This window comes from Gastrolobium bilobum, unplaced genomic scaffold (assembly GCF_033153095.1).
Source record: "Gastrolobium bilobum isolate Gb01-03AN ecotype WA unplaced genomic scaffold, APGP_CSIRO_Gbil_v1 utg13418, whole genome shotgun sequence".
Taxonomy (NCBI): domain Eukaryota; kingdom Viridiplantae; phylum Streptophyta; class Magnoliopsida; order Fabales; family Fabaceae; genus Gastrolobium; species Gastrolobium bilobum.
Genome location: NW_026897420.1, coordinates 233,993 through 249,070, shown reverse-complemented (window position 1 = coordinate 249,070; position 15,078 = coordinate 233,993). Strand labels below are relative to the sequence as shown.

General features: G+C 33.2%; 2 protein-coding genes and 1 pseudogene across 2 annotated transcripts; all 3 read right to left on the bottom strand.

Annotated features, from left to right (window-relative positions):
* Positions 1-3,468: 3,468 nt before the first annotated feature.
* Positions 3,469-6,078, bottom strand: LOC133306785 (two-component response regulator ORR23-like; annotated as a pseudogene).
* A 2,108-nt stretch (positions 6,079-8,186) lies between these two features.
* Positions 8,187-10,488, bottom strand: LOC133306784 (uncharacterized). Its single transcript, XM_061507163.1, has 7 exons — positions 10,458-10,488; positions 10,165-10,361; positions 9,582-9,794; positions 9,410-9,502; positions 9,233-9,334; positions 8,364-8,732; positions 8,187-8,255 (listed from the first exon to the last, which is right to left on the bottom strand). Exons 1-7 carry the CDS (start codon positions 10,486-10,488, stop codon positions 8,187-8,189), a joined length of 1,074 nt encoding a protein of 357 aa, XP_061363147.1.
* A 587-nt stretch (positions 10,489-11,075) lies between these two features.
* On the bottom strand, positions 11,076-14,706 carry LOC133306783 (uncharacterized). Its single transcript, XM_061507162.1, has 4 exons — positions 12,443-14,706; positions 12,045-12,344; positions 11,853-11,949; positions 11,076-11,774 (listed from the first exon to the last, which is right to left on the bottom strand). The coding sequence occupies exons 1-4, from the start codon at positions 14,704-14,706 to the stop codon at positions 11,076-11,078; spliced, it is 3,360 nt and encodes a 1,119-aa protein (XP_061363146.1).
* Positions 14,707-15,078: the final 372 nt, after the last annotated feature.

The window sequence follows — 15,078 nt, the reverse complement described above, 5'->3', positions numbered from 1 at the left end:
CAAGAAATGCGAGTGATTACAAAGTGAGGTTTAATTTCACGGAATAACAATGGTAATATTATCTAAATTTAAGAAGAGTTACTCGGGTACTTAGTTTACCTTACTCAAGTACTCCACTGTATGACAGAAGCAATATAACAAATCTCACACTATTCAATAATGGTTTTTCAATTTAAGATCCTAATCAATTTCTAGTTCACAAAAAATCCAACTTCTGACCCAAGGTCAGTGGAGTCAATTCAATTCAAATTGCTTAATCCACAAGCTAGTGGTTATTCGAGTAAACTAATTTAATCTACTCGGGTAAATCTCAATAAAGTTGATTATTCAAGTTCACCAGGATCACAAACCATATTATATGGGTAGTAAGTGAGGAAAAATATACAGAAATATCACCTAGAATTAGTTTGGTATAAATGGCAGTATTTAAAAATTTAAAAGTATTGCTTTATGCAAAACAGACAGACCAGTCTTGAATCTTAAAGCATACATACTTCTCAGAATCTACTCAATTAAATACTTGAGTTTTACTTAGATATATTAAGTTTTTGGACAACTGTTGTGAAGATGCTTATTCTATATAAATCTGAAATCAAAGCTTTATTCATTGAAGCAGAACAACAATGAGGTCAAACTTTCAGTAATAAGCCAATACTGATGTAAGAAAATTCTCCGGGTACATTTGATTAAAACAACAAATTGATTTCAATGCAAATGCTAGATTCTGCACTAAATTACTCTAGTGCACCATAATAATGATTTGAATATAATATTAGGACAGAATTACTGATTTTGTTACAAAACTTTTATATGAGGACTTAAACAGTAGATAACAAACAACCAACCAAAAAAGTTATCTTACTCAAACTAACTACTAATAAATATTGATAAATTTACAACTGATATAACAAGCTAGCACATAATGCTCACGAATAGTGTAAATCCTAATTTCTTGTAAAAACAGAGAATATCTGCACCAATTTATCAATTACCTCAAATCACTTCAATTGCTTCAACAAAACAGAATGGTAATGATAGTTCTCAAGATGTAGCACACGGTTAACTTGAACAAGTCACTTTACTAAGATATGACTGATTTAAACACCAAAATTGGTCTTTAAGTGCAGTATTGATCTAACCCAAATTATCATAGAAGCTTTATTTATTCAATTTAAGTTGTCAATTCCACATATCAGAAATAAATGTTAAAAGATTACAGTTAAGCTCAAGATCCAATCAGAACAAATCAGTTCTTGATCAAGATGAAGAATTGTAAAAAGAGCAAAGGAAAGAAAACAAGACGCAAGAGCTTATCCTGGTTCACACACCTTAGTGCAATGGGATGCCACGTCCAGATCGAAGATGGCTTAGTTTTTATTACAGATTAAATATCTAAGTTAAAATCAAACAACACACATGCAGTTCCAATAAAAACACCATGAGACAAACAGTTAAGAAAGATAGCCCTAACCCTAGTTTTCTTGGAACACAATCCAAGTTCTACTAGCTTTAAACATTGAGAAATTTGCCTTTCAAGCTAAGCACCAAGACTTGAACATGGATCTTCCTATCCTTTACAGTCAAACGAAGACCACTCTCACTTAGAGTGTCTCTCATGCTTGAAGCATTGAGATAAACTAAAGTCAAGCTAACTTGCTCAAATCCTCCAGGTTTAAGACTTCCCACTAGGGCTATAGATTACACACAGAAATAACAGCCAATACACTGTTAAAAATTTATCACAAAAAACAAGAAAAAAGTAGGGAGGAGTACACCTTGTTTTGGGATCTGTACAATATATCACCAATATTTGATTATCAGCGATCCTTAGCTCCAAATGAATATTATCCAACAAGAACTTATATGCCAAAGGAATATGTAAAAAAAAACCCTAATTTTGACACCAATAATCAATGAGAATCTCAGAATTTTCTTTACTGCTATTCTATGAAGCACCGACTCCGACACGGCGTTTTCGATACGTTCTTAATACGTTCTCAATACGACTGTTAATTCGTCGATACGATACAATACGTTTTTTATACGCGTATCCGATACGTTGGAAAAAAAATCGGAGTATCGGTGCTTCATAGCTGCTTTTCACCAAAAATTATAATTGGAAGCTCTTTGTAAGAAACTGACAGCCTATTATCCTAAGTTTGCATAGTCTAATTTTTACTTTAACATATCCTATAACAGAAATGCATTTAACAAATTTATCATTACTTTTAATAAAATTACAAAATTGCCCAAAAAAAGGTCCCATTTGATTAAAAGTGTTAATATAGCTTCACCTAAAAGCTTAAGCTTTTGGGCTGAAATGATTCTTTATATGGTATCAGAGCCTCGGTGTCACAGGTTTGATCCTCATTGTCCTCCATTTACTAAAAATTAATTATGTCTTGTAGAGTTTCTTAGCATAAGTAAGTTGAGCCTGATGCATTATTTACCCTTTGAGCCCAATGGACTCTCGTGTGAAGAGGCATGTTAGATATATATAAAATCATTAATATAGCCTCAACCAAAAGCTTAAGCTTTTGGGTTGACATGGTTTTTTATAAAATGATAGATGAAAATATATAGATGTTGTACCTAATATGCAAATATAGATGTTGTGTTGGCCATATAATACATGAACGCTGAATATTTAGCAAGCAAAGCTTGCTTAATAGTTGTTTAAGATAGGTCCCATATGTGCTAAATGTACCTAGTCTGTGATATAAAGCAGAGTTTGCTAGAAGGTTGGTATGTAGAATGGTTGCAAACTCTTAAAAAATAGCTCAGTGACTCATTTCACACAGACCACAAAGTAGTTCACAAAAATAGGATTTTATTCTAATTTAATTCTAATTGGCTCATGTTAATAAACGTGAATTCGTTGAAACCAGCATACAACATCTTTAGTAGGTTCAAATCACATGTCACATTATGGTTGTTTGCTCAGGTTAAAAAAAAAAAGATGAGGGTAAAGAAGTGTGATAGAAAGGTTTTTTATTTTTATTCATTGTTGTCTAATGAAGGATGAGTAACATTAGTTACATGAATACCACAAAAGTTAACAAAATTGGCTGAATGTTAAAAAAATGAAGACAACTAAATCATATTATGTCCAATATATTCATGATCCATTTGATGCTGGTACAACTTCCACCATTTTGATGCTGCAAGACTCTTGGTGAATCAGAAGGAAATATGTTCATGATCCAACAAGTAATCATCAAATCCCTTTTCTCCATCCATTAATATATTGAAATCCTGCATCATAAACAGTCTTACATAAAATGTTGTGAATAAGACAAAACTTAAGTGTTTTCATTTTAGACCAAAACGATGGAATTAAACAAAGAAAGATGGAGCAGATTTGAATCAGGTTAGACAATACCGATGGAATTAGAAAACCATTTAAAGAAAGATAAAATGGGAAGTGTTAATTTCTCTTAAAAATTAAACAAATACAAGAATATTTGATCATGCCTGTTTAACCACCATATCACTCACTATGTCATGTAAAGTACCAAAAATATCCTCCTCGGTGAGTTCTTCTTGGGGCTGCAAAATGTAGGCATCATTTGACTTCATTCCTGCATCTAAATAGGATTTATCAACTTTTGTGGATTGGGTGATTGATGGAGCAGCCTCACTCAGTTGGCCAACCAAGGATGCATCAATTCTCTTTTTGCTTGAATCCTTTAAGATATTGTCAAGTAAGCCTTCTTTGCATTGCAGCTCCCCTCTAGCATCCTCCAAAGGAATACCAATAGCACTTGTGGAAGAAAAATCAACTGGATTGTTCCCTATATGAGAATTAGAGGAGGAAAACTTCAAGCTATTCAGAGGCAGTTGATCTTCATATAAAACCTCATCCAAAAGTGAAGAATTGCCAGGAAAGTTAGAGGAAACCACATATCCATTTGACCCATCAATTGAACTAAACTGCTCAAAACTAGTTATATAGTTGCTCTGCTGAAATTGGTTAAACTCGATTGAGTTTGGAATTCCCTGTGATAAACTTGAGCTTTGATTTGCAGAAAACATGCACGGCTGGATGTTTCCAAGTGTTTCTATGGAGTTGTTTATATTTTGTGTCTCAATAGATTGGACCGGTGCAGAGGGATCGATTCTTCTTGATCCAAATGAGGTGTCAAAATTTCCATATCTATCTATTGAATTCATTTGCACGTAAGAATCACTACAACGCGACGCAACAACCATGCTAGCTTGTTGAGTTGTCTTCTTGAGGCAGCCAAGTTTGTATTTCTGCAATACAAAATAAGAGTGAGCTTATGCACTGTTATCGCAATACAAGTTATGGATTAAAGTTATGCATTTTTATGGATATCGATATTTCCTAATTAACTTTGTTCAAAATTTTAATAAACCATTAGTTTTAAACCATCATTTGCTTAAAGTTAAAAAGTATATTACCCCTTCAACTTTGATCATGTGCCAAAATTGAAACCGAAGGGGTCTATATGCCAAAAAGTAGATATCATTTGTATTTTTTTTAGTAAACAAGATCATTTGTATTTTAAGCATAAACAGTCCAAAAATTTATGATAAATAAGGAATTTAAAATTCATACCTGTAGATGGCTTGCTACATTTTCTCTTGTAAGACCTTCAACATTCATCAAGTGAAGTATTTTCTTAGGAACTGCCTCTACAATAACAGTTGAAGAAAGATCATATTAGAAATGTCAATATCCATGTTGAGGTATCAAGTTCACATTATAAGTTCAATTTTCACATGTCAAACAGAAAAGGAAAATTAAATTTCATTATCATGTAAACTCACTATCAATGCCCAGTGAATTGACTGCAGCAAGAAATTTTGTTTGCAAGTCATCATTCCATTTTAAACGAGGCTTCTTTTGATTTGAAGGTTCCTCATTCTCTTTTGCATTCATTTCACCATTTTCTTCTTCCACACACGGTTCCTTCCTTTTCTTACCATGCATTTGATTATGGTCAGCATTACTTTCTAATGTTACTTTGACTACCTTCCCCCGCTATATTGCATGCTTTCTCCTCATTGAAGTGCGTATTTTGACCTTTGCAATCAATCTTTCTTCGCGCTACATGTTGCCATATATTCTGCAGTACTTGGATTCGAGGAGGTTTAATTATATAGTCACATGCGCCAAGTATAACACTTTTCTTCACGACCTCTATATCACTCAATTCTGACAACACTAGATCACCAAAAAAAATAAACAATGAAATAATAAATATCAGTAATCTCATAATAAGGAGAAGTAAATAACTTGTTGAATACATGCTAAGACAAGAGTATTTGAGCTTACTTATGACAGGTATGTCCATTTCATGTCCCACTATCTCTAGTAGCTTAAGTCCATCCATGTGTGGCATATTTACGTCGGTAATAACGAGGTCAAACATATTTCTATTTGTCCTCAACATATCTAATGCCTCAATTGACTGAATAGTTGTAGTAACTGCAACAAATATAAATCAGATGTTATTATTCAGCATCGTAAAAGTTAAAGACCTCATGCAATATCAAAGTATATTGATTCTCCCAATAAGAAATTTATAGTTCTCACAGTAATGGGTTGTAAAGAACTTGTTATTACTCATACTTGAATTCCCAACAATATTTGGCAACACAAGAAAATAACTTTTTAAAATATTCTAATTTCAAAAGAAGTTTCAACTTTAAAAGATTTAAGAAAACGCTCGTCTTGCAAAGAAAGAAATTCTGAGTTGAAAATTTAGAAAATTGTCAAGTGATGTATATATAAGCGACAAGACACAATATCTGCCAATAGATTTAAAACTTTAGAGTGGCAACGAACTATATGTTCAGTTTATCACTACGCAAAATAAAGCATGACCCCACAAGCAAAAATCAATGCAGTTGATGAGCAAAAAATCAATGCAGACTCTAATTAAGAGAATAGGAAGAGAGAGGTGACAAACCTTGATACTGGCATTTGCGAAGCATGTTCCCTAACACTTCGAGACAAAGTTGATCATCGTCAACAAGCAAAACACGCATACCCACTGGAAAATGGTCTCCAGCTCCATCTTCATCTATCAAATAGTTCTCCAGAGTCATCTTGAACCAGAATAAACACCTATATGAGAAACCAAGCAATGGTCAGATATCACAAATCACAGAGCAAAAAGCCCAAACTTTGACAACATAAACCTTATTTTTAATTTACCAAAAACAAAAAAGCCTCGTTTTTAGGGCCTCTTTCGCCTAACATACAAACAATACATGACAAAAAATAAAAGGAGAAAGAGAACACAGGAAAATACTTGGAAAGTGATGGTAACTATTAGAGAGGAGAACAACAGATACCTATATGCAAAACCAAGCAAAGATTAGATATCACAAATCACACAGAAAATGCTCCAAACAAAAACAATTAAAAGAAACCTTGTTTTCAGGGCTGAAGAAAAGAGTTGGACAGTGATGGTAACTAGTAGATAAGAGAACATCAGACACTTGTATGCATAACCAATCAATGATCAAATATCACAAAATCACAAAGAAAATGCACCAAACAAAAAGAATTAAAAGAAACCTTGTTTTCATGGCTCTTTAACCAAACAAAGAAACAATGCATTATATAATTTATTAAAAGTAAGTATATTTTAATATGCAAATTTTGAATATAAGCTAACTTCTAAAAATATTCTTTTATCCGCGAATGGTCATTAGTCAAAAGAAAAAAATCGGTATTGTGTTTTTACTGAGTTGGTTTCAACCTAATCAACGTGGCAGAGGTAGAAATTTCAATGACGAGGCGAAAAAAATATATTATATTATAAATAAAATGCAATCACTTTACCATTCAGAAAACTAAAGTAATCCACTGACAAATAACAAGTAGCATGAATATGAGCAAAGTGTTCTAGCAAGCTACAGTGAAGTCCAAAACTGAAAACATAAAAAAAAAAGAGTAATGAAAGCATTAACGAGAATTAATGGAAAACAAAATTTTAATATTCATGGTTGTCTTTAAAAAAAGAATTAACGAGAATTAAAATAAAAAAAGAAGAAGAAAGAAACAGAAGAAAATACTTGGAGAGTAACGGTAACTATTAGAAAATAGTGAAGGGTTTAATTCAATTCAATTCAATTCAAACTAATAATGGAAAACACAATTCATACAGTGAAACTCTCTTCCTCTTTGTCAGCTGCCAAAGGCTTTGCTCTGTCTTATTTTTTATTTCTCTTATCTTTTTTGTTTGTTTAAGTACATTATGTCGTTAACTTTTGATTCCAATGCGAAAGATATCACAAGACACAAGGAAAATGCTCAGAACATTGACAACAGAAATCAAATCTTGTTTTCAATTTACAAAACAAAAAAATAAATAAAAGAAACACTACAAAAATTGATGCATTTAGTGGAGGTCAAATATGCTAATTGTAGCAGTCAAAAACCTCCACCAAAGATTTTTCTGACGTTCCCCTAAAACGCCAGTATAACATATGTCACAATGTGCTTCCCATTTTTGGCCATTTATGACAGCCACAAATGGCTTCATTTTCTGGCCATTGAAAAACGCTACAAACTGATGTATATAGTGACGTTTTTTAGCCTCCAAAAACTATATGTTGAAATTACTAATCGATACAATTCATGTTTCAGTTGTCATTGTCTTTGGACCTTACATTTGACCAAACCCACAAGTTAAAAAGTAGATATGAAACTGATCCCAATAAGTATCAGCATTAACACATTTCAAATAGAAAAATAATATACTTTTACTGATAACACATTTTTTTCTTTTTTTTCTTCTATGAAATAAAAAACTAAAACAAAGATGAATAAAAAAATCTCATCAAATTTTTTGTATAAAATAAAACATGGGAAAGTATATTTTCATATAAACATTACTAATAACAAACACAAATAACAATTGTGATGAGATAACAAACAATTGTTATTTTCTTTTTTCCTCCAATTGTGAACCAGGAGCTGAATTTTATATTGGCACCATGCAAAAGGTAGATTGTTTTGAGATGAGATAACAAACACCCCTGTCTAAGGGTGTGAAACTACAGTAACTCAGCCAGAGCTTTATCATCTGAAATAACAATTCCATCAAGTAAAATAAATCTGTCTTAAAATCCCACAATTCATAATAGTCTCAACTGATGTATATCCATCACTCATTTTGAAATTAACCCTAATTACAAAACCCAAGTTAAGAGAGATTACTATCTAATGAAGAGCTTCCGTGTGGTGTTGGGATACCTTCTTCACTCCCTTCATCCTGCGAAAGACATTGCACCATTTTAGCATACTTAAAAGAATAAGACAACTTTCTCTTAAGAAGTAGTAACTAAGTTCAATATTAAAAATAAGCATATGAAATCATTACCATTGGAATGGAAGCAATACCCAACAAAGCATCCAACTCCGGAGGAATTTGTCCTTCCTTCATTTGTATGTACGCAAGCATTATTGTTTGCAATGTCTTGACATTCTGCTCAGAAGCTACTAGCTTGGTCTTCAAAGTAGTAACTTCACTTCTCAATTGAGAATTTTCAGCTTGATTCATACTTAAGAAAATAGAGCCTAAATGATTAAATCGTCCTATGGTGGGTCCAAATGCAATACTAGGAAGACCACCTAGGCCTAAACCACGAACACGACCAGAGTGCTCTGGTCCCAACACTTTCGCAACCGCATCATTTCTTGAAATTTCAGTAAAATTAGTGCTCTGACTTAATTCTTCATGAATTTTCTCCTGTACATGTAAGAAAAATTCATGAATCTAATATGATAGAAAAATAATTAAGAAACAATGTGGTCATAGTCTTGCTGGAAGCACCAATTACTGTGGCCATGTCATCAAACATTCAAGTACTTGACCAACAAGAACATTGAAGAATGGAAATTGGGGCAATATGCGATATTCCCCTAAATTTCTACTGACACTTATTTAGGATTTGAATCGTACAAGCAGTGAAGATTCCTTCAGTGCAGCAACAAGAAATGAATGATCTCGAGTGACTTCTTCATTTTTCTAAATGAAGCAATTACTTATACTTGAACTCCATCAACAGTTTAATAAGGAATTACAAGATAGGAGAAATAAATACATGTATGGAGCTAGGGACAAATAATAATGATAACTTTGTAAATAATACACAACTAGGATTAGCTAAATTATAATAATAAAGAAGGCAAAGACATCGATTGATGCATTATTATAGTCTAAAAGCAGAAAATATTAGTATGACTTACCACTGTAGTCCTTGCCTCTTCATTAACATATGACCCATCTTTTCTCTTATGCGTTGCAATATAAAGTTCACCTCGACCTACAGCATGTCCGATCTCTTCCTCCTATAAAATATTTACTCTTATAAGATGCAATGTGAATTACATAAGACCTAACAAGACACAACACAAGTAACTTACCATCTCATGTCTTCTCCGAGACAACAGTTTGGATCCCCCGGTGTGTGGAATTGTTTGTTTTTTCCTAACCAAAGCATTCTTCCGGCATAACTCCTATGATAATAACAGGATATTAATAAAGATTGCCAACTTTAAAAAACAATTACAAGCAACCAATATCAAATAAAATTACCTTATAACTTGGTTTCAAATGATAGTCCACAAATGACGACCATTGATCTTTCGGAACACCAGTGGGGACATTAGAAATTAGTTTTTCTCTAGAATCTAGTGGGTCATAATTTTTATACCATAATTTTAACTTGCGATTCTTGAACCTTCTTCCCATGGTAAGTAGACAATAACGCTTTGCAATTGCTTCTGGAGCTTGAAACTGAAATAGATTCTTTACCCAAAAAAAATATATATCAGTCAATACTAAACAATAAAAAAATATAGAAGTAACAAGGAAAATATATAGTAAAACAAAGGACCATATTATATTGGATTATTGGTATAAAGAAATAAAACAGAGGACAATATTCAGTTTTTTAAAAGCTACACTAAATCTTGACCATCAAAATTCTATCTTATCATTGTAAATTAAAATAAAAAACTTGAAAAAATTAGAACTCCCTTATTAATAAGATGCACTGAGTTCAACAAATAACCATGTGCATTTTCATTCCAAAAGAAAAAAAAAAATAATAAGCTTTGGAGTATGTATATACAACCTTCAAATTGTCATAGCAATTTATCTTGTATGGTTCAAGTACCGATGACCATTTTTCATAGTTAATAGGAACATTGTTGCAATCATTGACAATACGCCCACATACTCCCGAAAGAAGTGTCGCCGCTTTTCCATACGCTTGCATTTGTGAATCAAATGGCACTATTATGCGTTGACCTTGATTCATCTCAAACACCTCCGATACTTTCAATTGAATTTTCTTTTCATTTCCTTCTTCATCTATTAAAAGAGATCTGAGTTAGCTTATACAACAATATAATAATAATAATAAATTATCTAAAAAAATATTACCTATAGCTTGTACCGTCCATTTACCTCTGGACTCATGTACTGCACTTGACGGCATGACTAAGATGATGATGGTGAAATCAATAACTTTACGAATCAATAACATAATATACATAATTAATTTTATTTTCCAATATGTATAATTAAGACAAGGCCATGAATATGGCTGTTGGGAACTAAACAAAAAACTTGGCCACCTTCCCATAGTATCTGCATATGAAAAATGTTACTTGGAAGCACAAAAAGAAGGTACAGCTAGGAAGGGGTAAAATAGAAAATTCTAGTTGGAAGGAACACGAAAAATCAAAAAAATGCAGCAAGGCTTCCAAATCTATTGTATGAAAGCTATAAGACAGGAGATTAAACAACGACTAAGAGAGGTAATATTTTTTTACCACACAAAAAGGCAACATAACTGAAATACAAATGATCCAAATGAAAGGCCAACAAGACTACAAGAATAAACAGCATATTCGAGATTAACAATAATAAAGTTCTAATGTTAGTCCTGTATAACATGAAAGCCGATTAACCTAATAACAAAAGAGAAAAAGAAACCTAAAACCACAGTTTTTCAAAGTCTCATTCATTCAAAACTCTAAGATCTTTCACACACTTAGTCAATGAGAATTGAAGCATATTGCATTACTGAGACATATTTTCTTCTCCATGAAGTTGACTTTCAGTATTACATATAGTTATGAATTCATTATCTACATCCTCCCTAGCCAATGTTATGCTGCCAGCTTCATTTGAAAATAAATTGCTTAAGTCTTGCTCTTGGTATGGCTCAGTCTCACATATGACATCTTCTGTAACTTCTCCCATATCATATAAATCCCTTGGCATCATGTGCACAACAACACTCCAACCTTTATTTACCTCATCATCCACGTAATACACTAATTGTGCTTGTGAAGCTTCAATATAGGGGTCATGCTCTTCACGTTCACCAGTGTGAATGCATTGGGAAAAGTTCACTGAAGTAAATTGCCAAGCATCCTTTCTAATTCCTCTATCTCGTGTGGTATCTGCCCATTTACACTTAAATAGGGTAACTTTGAAAAATCCGTAATAGTTGAGCTCAATTATATCTTCCAACTTTCCATAGTATGGCAAATCTGCCCTCCTCAAATTTGCATCAGCATTACTTGCAACACATGATGTGTTTGAAGTTAGAAAAACTCCACTATTTTGAGTTTTCAAACCCTTATCCCTATCTAAAGTCCTAAACTTGAACCCGTTGATGTTATAAGCAGTATATCTTCGTGCTTGCAGCAATGGACCCCTTGCCAAAAACTTTAATTGATCTGACACTGAATTTATAATGTCGGGATTCATAACCTAAATTAAAGTAAAATTATTTTAGTCATAAAAATATGTTTAATTTTTTTTTTTTTTTTAAAAAAGAATTTATTTTACCCGTTGAGGAAACCAATTTGCAAATTCTTTAGTAACTATCCTTTCAATCTCTGTAGTCGAAGGTCTTCGCCTTTTTGCCCTCCTCTTAATGAAGGTTCTAAATTCACTTCAAAAAAATATTCATGTTAATATTGCATGGCAATATTCGTACTCTTACCACATGAAACATGTTAAAACACTTACTCAACATACGGAAGGATTTCTGAACAATTCAGCAACAAATATCGATGTGCTTGTATTTTCTCTAATGGAGTAAGAGTGAAAGCTGATGAACTTCCCACCGGTCTACCCAATTGAGGATAGATAGAGGACATTCGAGATATTTCATTATCATTTGGACGATCATCAACACGTCGACCTCTATTTATCCTTGACTCAACTTCTTCATATTGTGAATACATATTCAGCGTCTCTTCGGCTAAATAAGCTTCACTTATAGAACCTTCTGGTTGTGCCCTATTCCGTACAAAGGACTTAAAATGCCCTAATACCCTATGATAAAAAAACAATAATATAATCAAGGCATTCACTTAATATGTTTTTACCACACAAAAATAATATATGAGTTAAATACAGCAAAAAGTTTGTACCTCTCAATTGGATACATCCAGCGGTAATATACTGGGCCTCCTAATTTTACTTCTTGAACAAGATGACAAGTTAAATGGACCATCACCGTGAAGAACGATGGGGGTAAGAGGATTTCCAAATGGCAAAGAGTGAGCACAATTCGATGTTGCAACTTATCAAGGTCCGAGACATTCAATCTTTTAAAACATAATTCTTTGAAAAATGCAGATAACTCTACCAACACCGCAGTCACCGCATCAGGCAAAACATAGCGTATAGCTATTGGAAGCAAATGTTGTATGATAATATGACAATCATGACTCTTCAAACCAAATATCTTACCATTTTTGTCATCAATGCAACGAGATATATTACTTGAGTAACCATCTGGCATCTTTACATTCTTCAACGTTGTGAGAAATATCTTTCTTTGCTCTCTTGTCATTGTAAATAATAAAGGAAGAAATTTTCCATCTTCAAGTGGCCAAAGATCTTGTTTTATTCCCATATGTTTTAGATCTTGGCGAGCTTCATGATGATCCTTTGATTTGTCATCTTTGATTAAGGTATATAACACATTATCACACACATTCTTCTCAATATGCATTACATCTAGATTATGGCGTAAAAGATTACCCTTCCAATAAGGAAGATCAAAGAATATGCTCTTCTTTCTCCATTGTTTTGGTCTATCTTCTGAACGACCTCGTTTCCTTCTACTATTTGACTCAAGGTTGCTTCCAAAGGTTACATTGATATCATCAAGTTGCTTCAGAATCTCTGATCCAGACAACATTATAGGCGGATCCCTTTCTTCAATTGTACCATCAAAGTGCTTCTTCATCAATCTAAATTTATGACCCCTCTCTAAAAATCGTCGATGACCCATAAAACACCATTTTTTGCTATATTTTAATCGACATGAGGTTGCATCAATATTACAAGTTGGGCAAGCAAATTTAGTGTAAGTGTTCCACCCTGATAAAATACCAAGCCCAGGAAAGTCACTAATTGTCCATATAAGAGCTGCTTTCATTCTAAACACTTCATTCATAGAAGAATCATAGGTTTCCACACCTTCATTCCATAGCTCATTCAACTCCTTGATTAGAGGTTGTAAGTACACATCTATATTATTCCCCGGCATTCGTTTACCCGGAATGATCATAGAAAGAATTAAGGAAGTTTGCTTCATGCACTCCCAAGGAGGACGATTATATGGAATTAAGATCACTGGCCATATGCTATAGTTGTTACTCTTGATTCCATAAGGATTAAAACCATCAGTGGCTAGACCAAGGCGGACATTTCGCGATTCCGAAGCAAATTCAGGGTGAAGTTGGTCAAAACTCTTCCAGGCTTCTGCATCTCTTGGATGCCTCAATAATCCATCTGGGTTATTCGCCAAAGCATGCCATCTCATGGACTTTGCTGTTTTAGAACACATAAATAACCTTTGCAACCTTGGTTTCAATGGAAAGTAACGCAAAACCTTTGCCGGCAGCTTTTTTCTACCAATAGTCGGTTTATCTCCTTTTTCCTTACCCTTTGACTTCCATCTAGAAGTTTTACAATGTTTGCATATCTCCGATTTTTCATCTTCACCCCAAAACAACATGCAATTTTTTGGACAAGCATCTATCTTGTTATAATTAAGACCAAGTTTGTAGATGATCTTTTTTGCCTCATAGAATGAATCAGGAATTTTTGCATATTCAAATGCATCTTTTAGCAATTCCAATATTAATGTCATTGCCTTGTCAGTTACACCACATAGGCACTTTATGTGGTACAATCTTAACAAAAAAGATAATTTTGAATACTTCTGACACCCTTCATACAATTCTTGGCTACCATCTCTAATCAAGTCAGTAACATCTTTGCGTTCTTCATCAGGCATGTTATGTGCGGACACCATCGATTCAGGTGAAGTGGTGGGTTGTGATGCATGTTGTTTGTTGACCCCAAATGCTTCATTTATCATGTCTAGTACTGGGTTTTCATTTTGTAATGGCTCTTCTATTACTTGAGTGTCACTTAACATCACTGTTTCATATGTTTCACCATGCCATATCCAAACTTTGTAATTTTTTGGAAATTGCTTGCAAATCAAGTGATCACGCACAGTACCTTTTGTTTCCCATTTATTAAAACCGCATTTAGGGCATGGACACTTGATTGCGCCATTGATAGACCGTTTCTCAAATGCAAAATCTAGGAACTTATCTAACCCGTGTAGATATTCAACTGAATTTCGCGGCATATCAATCCATGATTTGTCCATTTTTATGACCTAAATCCTCAAATATGTCACGTAATGATTTGAAAATAATATAAATTTCAAACAAAACTCAAAATTCAAAAAATATAGGCAAAATTGAACCAATAAAGAAAACACTCAACATATAATCATCACATATTCAAAGGGAAACAAATGACTAAAATAAAATATTTCGTGCAGATATTTTTAGTAAAAGTAAACTAGCAACAAGCACTAAGATACTTAAACTACTATCAAGCATAAGAGGAATTACTAGCCAATAAGTACAACTTTGACAGCAAAGAGAATAATGTATGTGCATGTGTAAACAGTAAACAGAAAAAACTAGACAACAACATACGTCAATATTTTTTTTTTAAAACTGCTCACCAATAC

Excerpts from the sequence above, each read along its gene's own strand:
- LOC133306783 (XM_061507162.1), bottom strand. The coding sequence starts at position 14,706 with ATGGACAAATCATGGATTGATATGCCGCGAAATTCAGTTGAATATCTA. Across the intron at positions 11,950-12,044 it reads AATTGTTCAGAAATCCTTCC|AACCTTCATTAAGAGGAGGG; the intron begins GTATGTTGAGTA and ends AAGTGAATTTAG. Across the intron at positions 11,775-11,852 it reads CAAATTGGTTTCCTCAACGG|GTTATGAATCCCGACATTAT; the intron begins GTAAAATAAATT and ends ACTTTAATTTAG.
- LOC133306784 (XM_061507163.1), bottom strand. The coding sequence starts at position 10,488 with ATGCCGTCAAGTGCAGTACATGAGTCCAGAG. Across the intron at positions 10,362-10,457 it reads TGCAGTACATGAGTCCAGAG|ATGAAGAAGGAAATGAAAAG; the intron begins GTAAATGGACGG and ends CTCTTTTAATAG. Across the intron at positions 9,335-9,409 it reads CTCGGAGAAGACATGAGATG|GAGGAAGAGATCGGACATGC; the intron begins GTAAGTTACTTG and ends AATATTTTATAG.